Source organism: Pomacea canaliculata, linkage group LG8 (assembly GCF_003073045.1).
Source record: "Pomacea canaliculata isolate SZHN2017 linkage group LG8, ASM307304v1, whole genome shotgun sequence".
NCBI lineage: Eukaryota > Metazoa > Mollusca > Gastropoda > Architaenioglossa > Ampullariidae > Pomacea > Pomacea canaliculata.
The window spans coordinates 29,152,869-29,167,221 of NC_037597.1; the positions used below are offsets into that span (position 1 = coordinate 29,152,869).

The 14,353-nt window shown below is 41.4% G+C and overlaps 2 protein-coding genes across 2 annotated transcripts in view; both read left to right on the top strand.

The window, feature by feature from the left end:
- Positions 1–2,747: 2,747 nt before the first annotated feature.
- On the top strand, positions 2,748–9,526 carry LOC112570700. The gene is made up of 4 exons (XM_025249272.1): positions 2,748–2,909; positions 3,240–3,442; positions 5,915–6,055; positions 9,055–9,526. The coding sequence occupies exons 2-4, from the start codon at positions 3,256–3,258 to the stop codon at positions 9,225–9,227; spliced, it is 501 nt and encodes a 166-aa protein (XP_025105057.1). The 5' UTR covers positions 2,748–2,909; positions 3,240–3,255; the 3' UTR covers positions 9,228–9,526.
- Positions 9,527–13,317: 3,791 nt separating this feature from the next.
- The window catches only part of LOC112571140, a 62,804-nt gene continuing 61,768 nt past the window's right edge, over positions 13,318–14,353 (top strand). The window contains exon 1 of the mRNA XM_025249954.1: positions 13,318–13,580. The gene's annotated coding sequence lies outside the window, so the exon portion shown is untranslated. The remainder of the gene's footprint in view (positions 13,581–14,353) is intronic.

Consider the following 14,353-nt stretch of genomic DNA (forward strand, 5'->3'; position numbering starts at 1 on the left):
GTGGACCGGTGTCTCAGCTGCGTCTCGCAGTGTTGATGATGTAGTCATGGAAACGCTGGAGAGAAACATGCGACTAGAGACACGCGCGTGCCAACCCAACAAACACACCGCGCGTCAGGCAGACTGCCGTAACCACGACAACAGGAGGCACTGGTACTGCTAGCGCTATTTCTGTGTCTCAGTGCAGGAGCCAAATCATTGGATTTTACGAGTGGTACTCGCTGTTTTCCCCCATATATATATAAACATACGCTGTTTTATCTATGTCTCCTTGAGGGTCACACCCTGAGCTTCTCCCCCATATATATAATTATATACACGCTGTTTTGTCTGTCTATGGCTCTTTTAGTGTCACATTGTTTTTTGTCTTGTCAACCACTGAACTGACCCCCCTCCAAATATATATATATACAGGTATATCGATTCAATCTTACTTTGGGTGTATTGCGAGACAGAGACACAGTCGTACAACTGTTATCCCAGTTACTTGGTAATTTTGCTGTTGGTCTCTTAGCGACCACAGGGGCCGAAGTCTTGTCGCGCTATTCGCAACCTTTAGTTTAAGGTAAAGGGCGAGTCTTGTTGCAAATTGTAGTCTCTTCCGTTAGTCAATCTGTTCCTAGAGAGTGCTCTCCCCTGCTCTAACTCCTAGAGGCTGGCTATTAAATATGGCGGCTAGCTTGTTTGTACCATTGAATCATCAAATAAATAAACATTTTGCAATAGAATGTATCCAACAAATACATCCGACGACAGAGAAGTGCATAAAAAGTTCAGATTTCAACGTCATGACTTTCTAGAGACTACCTGAGGAATTTTCCTTCCACCTCGAAACTTGGAATCGGGACCACGACACGAAGTCTACTCGTCCTTTGTGCTGAAGTCAGAGCGTGAGTGTCGATGTTAAAGGCGTTGCGCTTGTGTTTGCAACGTTTTCCGCATGTTGCAAGTGTCCGAACATTTCGCCGCCAGGTGCGCTAATTAAACCTCCCACACGTCTCCAGCGCCATGGGGCCTTCGGACACTTGTCGGTGGTGGACCTGCTGAGTCAGAATAGTCGTCGTCATCGTCGTTGCGTTGCCATCGACTCCACCACCGCTGTCACAACCGTAGCTTCCTCTAATATTTCTTCAATACAAAGTACACCGCGAGTTTCCAAGCTCTCGTCGCAAGTAACGAAATCGTCGAAGTTGAATTCAGATGCATCAGAAGTTACTCTGTCACAATCATCTCGTAGAACTTTGTCATTTTCTTAGTGAAAACGGGAAAATAGGAGTCAGATATTCACAGGCGATGTGCACTGGAGCTGACCAAGAAAAACGAACGTTATGCTGAGGAAAACGATAATTCAAGGAACTTATAATAGAGAATTACGATTGATATTGGGTATATAGGGCATTCGCATGGACAGTCGAAAACGAACGTTATATTAAGTAAATCGTGGATCGAGTGTCTAAATATAAAGTCTCTAATAGTTCCCCTGATGCGACTGTGTAGATGGAGTGTATAGATGTCAAAGGGTCTACTAGTTACCTTGATGGGACTATGTGGATGGAGTGAGTAGATATAAAGTGTCTACTAGTTACCTTGATGCGACTATGTGGATGGAGTGAGTAGATATAAAGTGTCTACTAGTTACCTTGATGCGACTATGTGGATGGAGTGAGTAGATATAAAGTGTCTACTAGTTACCTTGATGCGACTATGTGGATGGAGTGAGTAGATATAAAGTGTCTACTAGTTACCTTGATGCGACTATGTGGATGGAGTGAGTAGATATAAAGTGTCTACTAGTTACCTTGATGCGACTATGTGGATGGAGTGGGTAGACATATAAAGTGTCTACTAGTTACCTTGATGCGACTATGTGGATGGAGTGGGTAGACATATAAAGTGTCTACTAGTTACCTTGATGCGACTATGTGGATGGAGTGGGTAGACATATAAAGTGTCTACTAGTTACCTTGATGCGACTATGTGGATGGAGTGGGTAGATTTAAAGTGTCTACTAGTTGGTCGGATGCGACTATGTGGATGGAGTGGGTAGATATAAAGTGTCTACTAGTTGCTCGGATGCGGCTATGTGGATGGAGTGGGTAGATATAAAGTGTCTACTAGTTGCTCGGATGCGGCTATGTGGATGGAATGGGTAGATATAAAGTGTCTACTAGTTGCTCGGATGCGGCTATGTGGATGGAGTGGGTAGATATAAAGTGTCTACTAGTTGCCTTGATGCGGCTATGTGGATGGAGTGGGTAGACATATAAAGTGTCTACTAGTTACCTTGATGCGACTATGTGGATGGAGTGGGTAGACATATAAAGTGTCTACTAGTTACCTTGATGCGACTATGTGGATGGAGTGGGTAGACATATAAAGTGTCTACTAGTTGCCTTGATGCGACTATGTGGATGGAGTGGGTAGACATATAAAGTGTCTACTAGTTGCCTTGATGCGACTATGTGAGTGGGTAGATTTAAAGTGTCTACTAGTTACCTTGATGCGACTATGTGGATGGAGTGGGTAGACATATAAGTGTTTGCTGGTTGCCCTGCCGTCTAAAAGGTGAGAATACTCGCACGCAGCCCAACTGACGGGAGGTAAGGGTTTAGCCGGTGCGTAAAATGCCCGCGCCACATGGTCGGCCCCGGAGACAGTCCCGGATGTTTCCACGAGTTCGGAAACAGTAGTTTCCGGTGCTAGCTCCGTCCGGGGTTGCGTGTCCCGTGCGTCTATCCTGTTGGAGAGGAGTATTATAGTCCTGGACAGGTCAAGCGTGGCAGCATTTACCTCTTTGTCAGTCCTGTGCATCTTCGGAGGCAGTTTAATCGGCGATTTAGAGACCAGTGGCATTTGGTGTAGAGCTGTATCCTGTAACAAAACAAGGTCTTATTAACCAGTTTACTTGGGTATGTCGCACACTATCTCTCACTTGGTGTGTCTCAATATCAAGCCATTTTCTCTGCCGTTTAAAGCGTTTTTGTGATTTCGGGAAAATGTTATACCCGTTTGATGTGTGTATCATCTATCTCTGACCATTTTGAGAACTTTTACCGGCTTTTGTCATCTCTGAATGTCACTTTTTCATGTAAAACCGTGCTGCAGTAACTGTACACACAGTACCACTTCTAGATAATTTACTTCAATAATGTCAACATCGTAACATTTGAGTGTAACCTGTTTCAACACATTATCACATTACCATATTTAAATATTAAAATGTTCTATCGTGTGACCAGGCGAACCCCTGTACAGATGGCGCTGGTTCTTCATCAGATGCTGAAGGTGGCGCTCGGCCTACTGGCTGCTGGCCTTTTGATCACACTTGTTGGCTCAAACACCGACTACTGGTTTGTGGGCAGCGGCGTTCATTATGGACTGTGGAATATCTGCTCCGCACTAACGTGTGTGGACTTAGCTTCAGTCGTTAGTCCCGTACCGGGTATGTCTGGTCGAAGTTTTTCTTTATCAATCTCGTACCCACTAAGTCTTTATGCGTGTGTACACATCAATCTCAGACAGGTTATATATATATATATCTACAAATAATGATAATAATTTACATAGCGCCTTTCCAAAAAATGTTTTGCTCAGAGCGCTTTACATAAATCCTACATAGATTAGATCATCAACAAACATCCACCCATATTCCCATATAACAGACAGACACTCCTACTACAGGTGCTACTCATACACAAAGTAAATACAGACACATGTCTAGCACGCTCAGGGTGAGGATAGAGTCACACTCGTGAAAAGATGTTGGACCAACTAGTTCTCTCTTTCTGCACCAATCTTGTGTCCACCAGGTCCATATATCCATCAGTTTCGTACCTGCTAGGGCTAAATATATCTCTCTACATCAATCTCGTACCGAGTAGAGCTAAATATATCTCTCTACATCAATCTCGTACCGAGTAGAGCTAAATATATCTCTCTACATCAATCTCGTACCGAGTAGAGCTAAGTATATCTCTCTATATCAGTTTTGTACCGAATAGGGCTAAATATATCTCTCTACATCAATTTTGTAATGAACGGGGCTAGATATATTTCTCTACATCATTCTCGCAAGCCCCCTCTCATCTTCTTGCTCTATTCCTTCTTTTGAACCCCTTTGTAATTAGGCATGGTAGTGGGATGGTCAGAGCGGTGTGCCACAAACAGTGGTGTTAGAGTAAAGTATCAGTGTTATCACACGGATAATATGCGTAAACATATCGTCACTAAATAATAATCAGTCTAATACTCCCATTAAACTGTTTTATACGTTTTTGCAAACATTTTAACATGCTTTATGCTGCTATATAGCATAGTTATATTAAGGGTTAGGTTGGGTTCTAGCCCTGACTATATAGTACAACTGCTCATCTTTATCCGTGGAATTGACAATACTTTTACCATCACAGAAGAATTGTTAAGCATGGAATCAATGAAAAATACAACAACTGGTCAGGACTTGTTTGAGTGTGCAGTGGACTGTGTGGAAACAAGAGGATTGTCATGGGATAGGATGGCCAGTATCACCACACATGGAGCCAAATCATTCACTGGCAAAAACATAGGAATGGTGAAACTTTTGAAAGACAAATTAACAACTGAAAATCCAGGCAGTGATATTTTATCATTCCACTGTAGTTTGCATCAAGAAAGTTTGTGCAAATCAGCACTGGATATTAAGCACGTGATTGAACCTGTGATAAGTGTTGTGAATATTATTAAATCAAAAGCGCTCAACCACCGGCAGTTTAAGTCTCTGCTGGAGGATTTGGAGGCAGAATATGAAGACGTTCTTTACCACAACAATGTTAGATGGTTGAGTCTGGCCAAAGTGCTAAAGAGTCTGGGCATTGAGGGAGGAAATCATTGTTTTCCTGGACATGAAGGAAATTTCTTGTGAATTCAAAATCAAAATGGGGTGTGAAGAGTGGAGGTTCGACTTCATGTTTGCTGTTGATATGTTCGAGAAATTAAATGATCTGAATGTGCCGTTTCAGGGAAAGGGTTTGTTTGCTCATGAAATGTGGACACATGTGAAGGCTTTTAAGTTAAAACTGAGACTCTTTGCTCAGCAAGCAGGTGAAGGCAAGTTCTGCCATTTCCCTTTGCTAGGAAAACAGAAAGTGCCTGGGAATATAGCAACCAAAGTTAAGAGCTATTTGAAGAGCTTGGAGGAAGAAATGGAAAGACGATTTCAAGATTTTAGTAACACTTAGCCAGAATTTAATATTCTGGCTTATCCATTCACTGCTGATCCGGGTGCAGCACCTGATGAGCTGCAGTTGGAGCTGATGGACTTGCAGTCAGATCCCGCCATGAAACTAGTGGATTTTTACAAATCTTTGTCTGCTGACAACTTTCCTCACCTGAGGAAATTTGCAATGAAGATGTTTTCACTGTTTGGGTCCACGTACATATGCGAGCAAAGCTTTTCGTGTATGAAAATTAACAAGAACAAATACAGAGGCTCACTGATTGACACCAACTTGGAGGCAGTGCTGAGGACATCTACCAGCAACCTCAATCCAGACTTTAAATGGATTGTGAAAAATTGTGACAGGGGGCATTTGTCCCATTAAACTGATTAAAGAATAAGATTAATAAATTGATATGAACTGTCTTTATTGTTTATTGTTATTTAATGTTTCTATAATGGAAAAGAAATGCCAATATTTAATAAACTGAGCAGTTTTAAAAAGGTGCGGCCCTCCGCTGACTTCCGCCGACACAATGTGGCCCCCGAGCCAAAACAATTGCCCACCCCTGTAGTATAGCATAGTGTAATATGGTTATGTGATGTTATAAAACTAGTACTACTAGCAAGCTATACCTAACCTATAATGTTGTTTAATGATTACTATTAGCAGCGAGACTACAATAATGACATCATCCCTATTATCATCATTGTCATCAGGTCATGTTCACTTTGCTCGGATCGTTTGCATTGCGTCGGCCCTGTGCTCAGTAGTGGCTCTGGTGATGTTGCTGCTGTTTGGAAATAAGGCCCAGCGTAAGACTTACTTGAATGTGGCCTATGGATTGGCACTTCTTGCAGGTATGAATAAGAAGTTTAGCCATAGCAGTTGAGTTTCAAGATGTGTTATTATAATTGTGAACACAGTTGAATTTCAAGATGTGTTGTCATAATTGTGAACACACAGGTATGTGTATCGTGTCATCCAAGCACTTACAAGGAGGGCGAGTTTCCCACCCATTGACAGCCACAAAATACAGTTTACACGAAGTGCAATATATACAAAATACAATGTACACAGAAGACCCCGAAGTGCTATCCTGCTATCACTGTTAATTCAGCTTTTCAAGAATGGCAACTAATTCCTTTGATTCCTCTCCACAAAAGCCTCCCTTGACTCTTCACGTATTAGAACTAAAACAAATACGCGATGGCTGCTAATTGACATGGTCTGAGTGATGATCAGCATCTAAAAATGACACAGGTGGGAAAATATTGTGCAGAAAGTTTCTCTCAATGTGTCCCTGCACCCCGTGGTTTTCGTGTAATGTTCACCCAGGGGTCAAAGGTTAGACAGCGCGTATAAACAAAATGCCGCGCGTCAGTCAGTCAGGTGGACGGCACTACAAGCACACAAACACAAACACAAACACACAAACACAAACGCAAACACAAACACAAACGCAGGACTCTACATGCCAGGGTTATTTTACCTCGTCTCTAAAAGGTTCTTTTGTTTTACGGGTGGTTCGTTTTTTATTAAATGCAAGAATCCAAGGGAAGAAACTATTGCATGTTGGAATTTTGTTATCCATTTTTTTAACTGACTTTATTCTCTTCTTATAGGCCGAAGTAGGAGAGACAACCTGCTAAAACTAGACCAGCAGTTACTTATCTCCCCTAATTAAGCCTATAAATTATTTTTGTACGAAATTAAGTTTTCTTAAATTTCTACTTCCGGACAGGATTTAATATTGCATTGCTGTCAGAAGTAACTGGTAAAAATTTGAGACCTCTAGGACGAGTAAAAGAGGGTGTAAAATCGACTAGACCAGTGATGCCCAACCTTTTTCGGCCTGCGGGCCATATCCATTTCGGACAGCCGTGTCGCGGGCCACTTCACCGCAAAAATACAAAAAAGAAAAAAAAAATAGAGCAGATACCATTTTTTATTAGAAACAAGTTGTACTTACCATTAATTATGTACTAATTAGTGGGATATTTGAAGTTGTTTTCCCGAAACCAACTTCTGAATGTCCGGCTGCATCGTAGAGACACCAAGTCAGAGCACTGAATCGAAATGTTCGTCCATCGAAAAAAAGATTGGAAAACGCCCCTACGTGGGGATAAATACTTCTTCTTCCCTTTTTTCGTTTTTTTCGGGGTTTTTTTTTATTACCAACATGCCGATTTCCTGCACTGTAGGCAGAAGTTTCGCGGGCCGGATGGCACCGTGTCGCGGGCCGGATATGGCCCGCGGGCCGTAGGTTGGGCATCCCTGGACTAGACAGTATCCGACAAACATGCATAATGAATGACACAAAAGTGTGCAAAAAAATCATGCAATGTTCCAAGCCGAAGTTAATGTAATAAAAGTTAAGTAAGTGCGATAAGCTTAAATAAATAATACGATCATAGTTTTCAGCAAAAGTTTCTCCCCTTTAACCACCTGTTAAATCAGAACATGCTAATCGCTATGAATTCTAACTAGAGCCTCGCTATGAGACAACAGTTCTTACTACAGCCTCACTACAACAGTTTTTCAAAGTTGATGTGTTAGTTAGAGAAACAAGCTTTGTTTTAAACAAAAAGTGGTTTCTATGATTTGAAAACACTAAATAAGATCCGGAATGTGGTTTGCTTAGTTTTTAAGCTTAACTTTTTACCCGGTTGAATTTTTACTAAAGCAACAATAGGGATCACTTATAAGTTTCTACACTACCCTGCTATACCTGTGAACCGTTTACGATGGTGGAGAAAACCACGTGGTCTAGATTCTAACGCTGACTTCGTCTGCGGTGCTTACACTACGCCAAAGTAGACATTGCTATCTCCCCAGAAGAAATAAAAATATCCATGAAGCCAGCAATGAAACTAAGGTTGCAGGACAAATACACAGCTGAAGGCACAGGAACCAGGCGACCTCTAGATGACGAACCTAGAAACACCTTGGAGAAATAGATGAAGGCTAACCACGGTAGCTAGTATGAAGCCTAATGAGGGTGATAATACCCGACTAGATGAAAAGACCCTCCAACATGCACATGTGGTGACAGACTAAGCACCTCACATGTACTGTTGCAAGGTGATGAAAACAAACCAGAGAAGAAATGAAACAGGTCTTAGATAAGTCTACTGGCTCCAAACGTGAACAGCAGCCTTAACCCAAACCTAAAGAACTATGGCATACTATACTAACATTATTGCTGTTGTGACTAATCTGAGAATGTGTTGTATAAATATGGGTAATAAGCTAACGGAATAATTACTTGTGTCTTATCTAATATGAGAATGTGTTGTTTGAATATGGGTAATAAGCTAACGGAAGAATTACTTGTGTCTTATCTAATATGAGAATGTGTTGTATAAATATGGATAATAAGCTAACGGAATAATTACTTGTGTCTTATCTAATATGAGAATGTGTTGTATAAATATGGATAATAAGCTAACGGAATAATTACTTGTGACTTATCTAATCTGAGAATGTGTTGTTTGAATATGGATAATAAGCTAACGGAAGAATTACTTGTGACTTATCTAATATGAGAATGTGTTGTTTGAATATGGATAATAAGCTAACGGAAGAATTACTTGTGACTTATCTAATATGAGAATGTGTTGTATAAATATGGATAATAAGCTAACGGAAGAATTACTTGTGACTTCTCTATAGTGTTGCTTGAATACATGTAGTAACTGTAGTGTTTTCACTGAACTCTCCTAATAGAATGCGTTGTTTGAGAACTAGTAATACCTATAGTCTTTTGTGACAACTCTACCAATGTAAAGCATTCTGTGAATACAAGTATCTTTTCCATGTTGACAACTCTCGTAAATAATGCATTCTTTGACTGCAGGTATCTTCTGCCTTGTGGCAGTTGCAACATACGCAGTGAAGGAGGTGGGAGGTTCAATAAAGCTTGCATGGAGCGCTGGTCTAGTTGTCTGGGGAGGGCTTTTGCTCATCGCCAGCTCCATTTGTATTATCGTGCCTGTCACCAGAGGTCTCATCCAGTTCACAGAGATGTAAACTATGGCATTACCCATCACCCATTATGTCTAAGTGCTTTTCACAATAGGTCGTAACCTCCACTTAAAAAACGAGTGCTAGCCATTTGTAGTCTTCTTCTCTCTACAAAAGCAGTTCGACACCTCACCTTTTGATGTTTATTATGACAAGAAACTGTGCTACACTTATTTAAGTTTCTTAAGGTAATTATGTTTTATTATGTAATTATGGTTTGCTAGATAACAGTTTCTGATAGTTTATATATATATATGCTAGTATACTTGCTCTTTTCTTCAAATAAAGTTCGTATGGTTTAACAAGATTTGGTTCTTTATTTCACACGTTCAATAATTCAATGTTAGGGACACTTACGTCGTCCGCACGTCGTCTTTCACTCTACACAAGACAAACATTTGAATATGGAGCATGAGACATGGGTTTGTTGATGTTGCCAAAAATTACTATGTTTGTGGGTTTTTTTCTCTCTCTCTTCTTTTTACGCAAAAAACCAGGCTATCAAATATAACGCATAAAAGTACTACAGCCCCCACGGTGATCTTTCGAACCCTACGACATAAGCAAATCTCTATAATCACTAGCTTGTCTTAAACCAAACCCTCAACTAGAAGACTGTTTGCTCGCTCATCCTCTCTCCTGTCATTTAAGGTTCTTGATCTTTTGAATAGTCTGATATATCATAACCTTTCCCCGCCGGAATAAGTCTTTGGGCAAACGATGTACCAGAACTTGGTCCGTTCCGTGAGATTATTAAAGAGGACTCAGTATCACTTACTGTTTTATTACTGTTCGAATATTTAAGTCCGTGTCCTGAAACGAATATCTACAACTTACTACATGGGAAGTGATCTTCCTGCACCGGAATAAGCATACTAAGGCCATTCTCGAGGGAATCACCAAGATGGCTGGTACAGATGTCCGGTACAGCGAACTTGAGATGGATACTGCTTGTCTCCACAGCCCTGCCTCTAGCGGCAGGCAGACAGCACAGGATTGTAAACTATTTGTAGTCTATGTACAGTGGGTCAGTGTCAACTGTAGAAATTCATGAGCTATTTTAGGAAACAACTGACGTACAGACGAAGTAATACTATTATTAAGCTATTGGGTGATGCGACAGAAAATGAAAGTAATAATATCCACCATCTATTGCATGGTATAATCTCTTACAGAAATTAAGAGGAAGAATATTATTTAGCTATTGATTTGTATGTAACAATTCTAACAGAAATTGAGAGGAATATCCGTGAACTATTGTGCGGTAACATTTCTCACTGGAATTGACAAGGATATGGTTTATGGTTAAGGTTTATGATTAAGAGTTTATGGTTTACTGTTAATGGTTTATGGGTTTATGGTTTACGGTTGGGGTAAGAGCTAGGGGTAAGGGGTAAGGGTTAGGGTTAGGGTTAGGGTTAGGGTTAGAAAGTCTGAGATGTAAAGTCCGAGAGGGTTAGGGTTTAGGGTTAGGGTTAAGGGTTTAGGGTTAGGGTTTCGCCATTATCAGTATGGGTTAGGGTTAGGGTTAGGGTTTAGGGTTAGGGTTTCGCCTTCATCAGCATGAGTTGTTAGGGTTAGGGTTAGGGTTTCGCCTTTATCAGCATGGGTTAGGGTTAGGGTTAGGGTTAGGGTTAGGGTTAGGGTTAGGGTTAGGGTTAGGGTTTCGCCCTTATCAGCATGAGTTGTTAGGGTTAGGGTTAGGGTTAGGGTTTGGCCTTTATGGGTTAGGGTTTGGGTTAGGGTTAGGGTTAGGGTTTCGCCTTTATCAGCATGAGTTGTGCACCAAAGCGTTTGTCCTCTTCTGTTGCACCCAGTCGGATCTCACCAAAAGAGTTTTTGTAACTCCTTATTGTATTAACAAATATGTCGTGTATCTTTGTGGGCTTTGATTAACAGTTTTACCCTGTGGGTATCGTAACAGACTTGTGATGTTCTCTATGACACGCCGTCTAAAAATAGCTTTCCGTCCTCTGCGGTATTGCTTAGGCGCTGACGACAGATAAAAGCCGATTAAATGGAGCAGAGGTGGAGCCCTGAGGTCATGTGACCTTTACGTCAGCTATTAACCAGAGCACAGTGCGAGGATAATCACACGATGAAACAATGAAAACATCCCAGAAACTTACCCCCACACAAAGAGGACAAATAGGTCAAGGCTGTGTACTCTGAACTACTTACCATGACAATGTTTTTCTCTATTCTGAAAAGAGATCAGGAAACAAGAGTAGCCGACTAGTAAACATGGCGTCAAGCCATTGAAGATTATTACATGGCCTCAAATTAAAACTCCGGTGAAATGTATTCCAGTATTTGCTTTTAGCCATCTGGAAATATGTAGACACTTGAGACTTTTCCAGCATGACGAGTAAAACATAAAGCATTCGTCCCTGAATGATAACACACACACACCAGGCAGAAGGGCACACACGCAAAGTATGTGAGATGACACACACCATCAGCAAAGACACGAACATATACACATATACACATATACACGCACTATATCCTATATACCAGGGATGCACAACCTACGGCCCGCGGGCCATATCCGGCCCGCCACGCGGTGCCACCCGGCCCGCGAAACTTCTGCCCACAGTGCAGGAAATCGGCATGTTAGTAATAAAAAAAAAAACTAAAAAAACGAAAAAAAAAGAAGGAAGAAGAAGTATTTATCACCAGGTATGGGCGTTTCCCAATCTTTTTTTCGATGGACGAACATTTCGATTCAGTGCTCTGACTTGGTGTCTCTACGATGAGGCCGGACATTCAAAAGTTTACAACTTTACATCAAACACGATTTATTCCTTGCATATGTAGATAAATACGCGATTAAGGTATTGATCCAGTAATCTGGCCCGCCAAGGACTTCATTTCCCCATATCCGGCCCGCCGGCCGGAGAAGTTGCCCACCCCTGGTGTATAGGGGCAGGCAGACGAGGAATATGCCCTGGGACCCGGCTTTTGATTAAATACTGAAGCGCTGAGCCCTGTGCCTCGGGCCCTGACTCGTAGAATCACTTATAAAAAGATTAAACAATTAGAAACTTGCCCGCTATTTACAACAACTACATGAAAAGGCAAAGAAATCATTTGTCAAAGCAATCTGCGTATTAAGATGCTGCACTGATTATACTAGGGGGTTAAAATAGGGAGACAAATATCCAGTATTGTTACAAGTAAGATTTAAAGGATGGTGCACACCTGTGATTCACACTATCTTCCTTATTCCTTCAACTTCATCTTTCCTTCTACTGTCAGCTGCAGTCACTTTCTCTCTTCATTGTTAGTATTGCGCTTATTGTTATTGTTAGTATCGTGCCTGTTTCTATTCTTTGCATTAACCCTGTTCCTACTGTTAGCATCATACCTGTTCCTTGTTAGCATCATGCTTGTTCCTATTCTTAGCATCATGTCTGTTCCTATTGTTAACATCGTGCCTGTTCCTATTGTTAGCATCTTGTCTGTTCCTTGTTACCATCATGCTTGTTCCTATTGTTAGCATCTTCTCTGTTCCTACTGTTAGCATCATGCCTGTTCCTACTGTTAGCATCGTGCCTGTTCCTATTGTTAACATCGTGCCTGTTCCTATTGTTAGCATCTTGTCTGTTCCTTGTTACCATCATGCTTGTTCCTATTGTTAGCATCTTGTCTGTTCCTACTGTTAGCATCATGCCTGTTCCTATTGTTAGCATCATGCCTGTTTCTACTGTTAGCATCATGCCTGTTTCTACTGTTAGCATCATGCCTGTTCCTATTGTTAGCATCATGCCTGTTCCTACTGTTAGCATCATGCCTGTTTCTACTGTTAGCATCATGCCTGTTCTTACTGTTAGCATCATGCCTGTTCCTATTGTTAGCATCATGCCTGTTCCTACTGTTAGCATCTTGTCTGTTCTTATTGTTAGCATCTTGTCTGTTCCTTGTTAGTATCATGCCTGTTCCTACTGTTAGCATCATGCCTGTTCCTACTGTTAGCATCATGCCTGTTCCTACTGTTAGCATCTTGTCTGTTCTTATTGTTAGCATCTTGTCTGTTCCTTGTTAGCATCATGCCTGTTCCTATTGTTGCTATCGTGCCTGTGCTCATCAGTTGTCCTGAGTCATGCTCCTGTCTTATCTGCTCTGACAGGTGCAGCCAGAAGGTCGCAGACAATGGAATGTACTGCTATTCGCTGACTTTATCACCTGTTGGAATGGCGGCTTGGTAGAGTGGACGTACATTCGTTGAACTATAGGGAACATGATTAGAGACTCATCCCTCTCCACCTTACTCCCCACCCCTACTACGAGGGAAAGTGGCATGTGTGTGGCTGTGGGCACTTCGCTCACAACATCGGCTGTTTGGCGGCTGACAAGGTAAGACACGAACTGCGCCAGGTAACAGACTTCAATCATGTTTAACAACACATACATTGAAATCCTTACCTTGACACACACGGCACCAGGCGCCGTTATTTGACATCCAAGCTGTAATGGAGTTCAACTGCACACAGTAGTTACAAGATTGTTACAGAGATTTTTTGAAAGCAGTTGTTCTAAAATTGCAGGATAAATCTCCACTGAAGTACACCCTAGTGAAAAACATAACTTTCTTAAACCCAAAGACCATGGGGGAAAAAGACAAATCAATACAAAAAATGAAAAAGGTTTTGTTGTATTGCCAAGGTGTGAAAAGGTTTGATGATGTGACTTGTGACAAGGTATTGTCAGAGTTCCGTAATTTTCTTGACAGTTCTGCAGGTGAGTGTGGTAGTAAGGCTTTTGACCCTATGACACAAAGACTGGATAGTTGGTTTTATGATGCCCTTGCTGGAAAAGCAGAGTTTCAGGTGTTGTGGTCTGTTGTCAGACAGTTACTCCTACTCTCTCATGGTCAAGCTACAGTGGAAAGAGGATTTTCATTCAACAAAGAAACAGTAGCTGACAATCTTAGCCAGACTGCACTAAAAGCACGCAGAGTAATTCTTGATCATATTCACAGTGTGGGAGGGTGGAAAATGTTGAGATCTCCAAATCACTGATGATATCCGCTTCTAGTGCCTATGGCAGGTATGAACGTTACCTCTCTGAGCAGAAGCAGCAGAAGGAAACAGAAGAAAAGCAGGTCCACAGAAAGAGATTAGGAGATG

What these genes read in the sequence shown, in the direction of transcription:
- LOC112570700 (XM_025249272.1), top strand. Translation starts at nt 3,256, where the DNA reads ATGGCGCTGGTTCTTCATCAGATGCTGAAGGTGGCGCTCGGCCTACTG. An exon ending in AGTCGTTAGTCCCGTACCGG is followed by an intron (nt 3,443 to 5,914) that starts GTATGTCTGGTC and finishes CATTGTCATCAG; the next exon opens with GTCATGTTCACTTTGCTCGG. An exon ending in TGGATTGGCACTTCTTGCAG is followed by an intron (nt 6,056 to 9,054) that starts GTATGAATAAGA and finishes CTTTGACTGCAG; the next exon opens with GTATCTTCTGCCTTGTGGCA.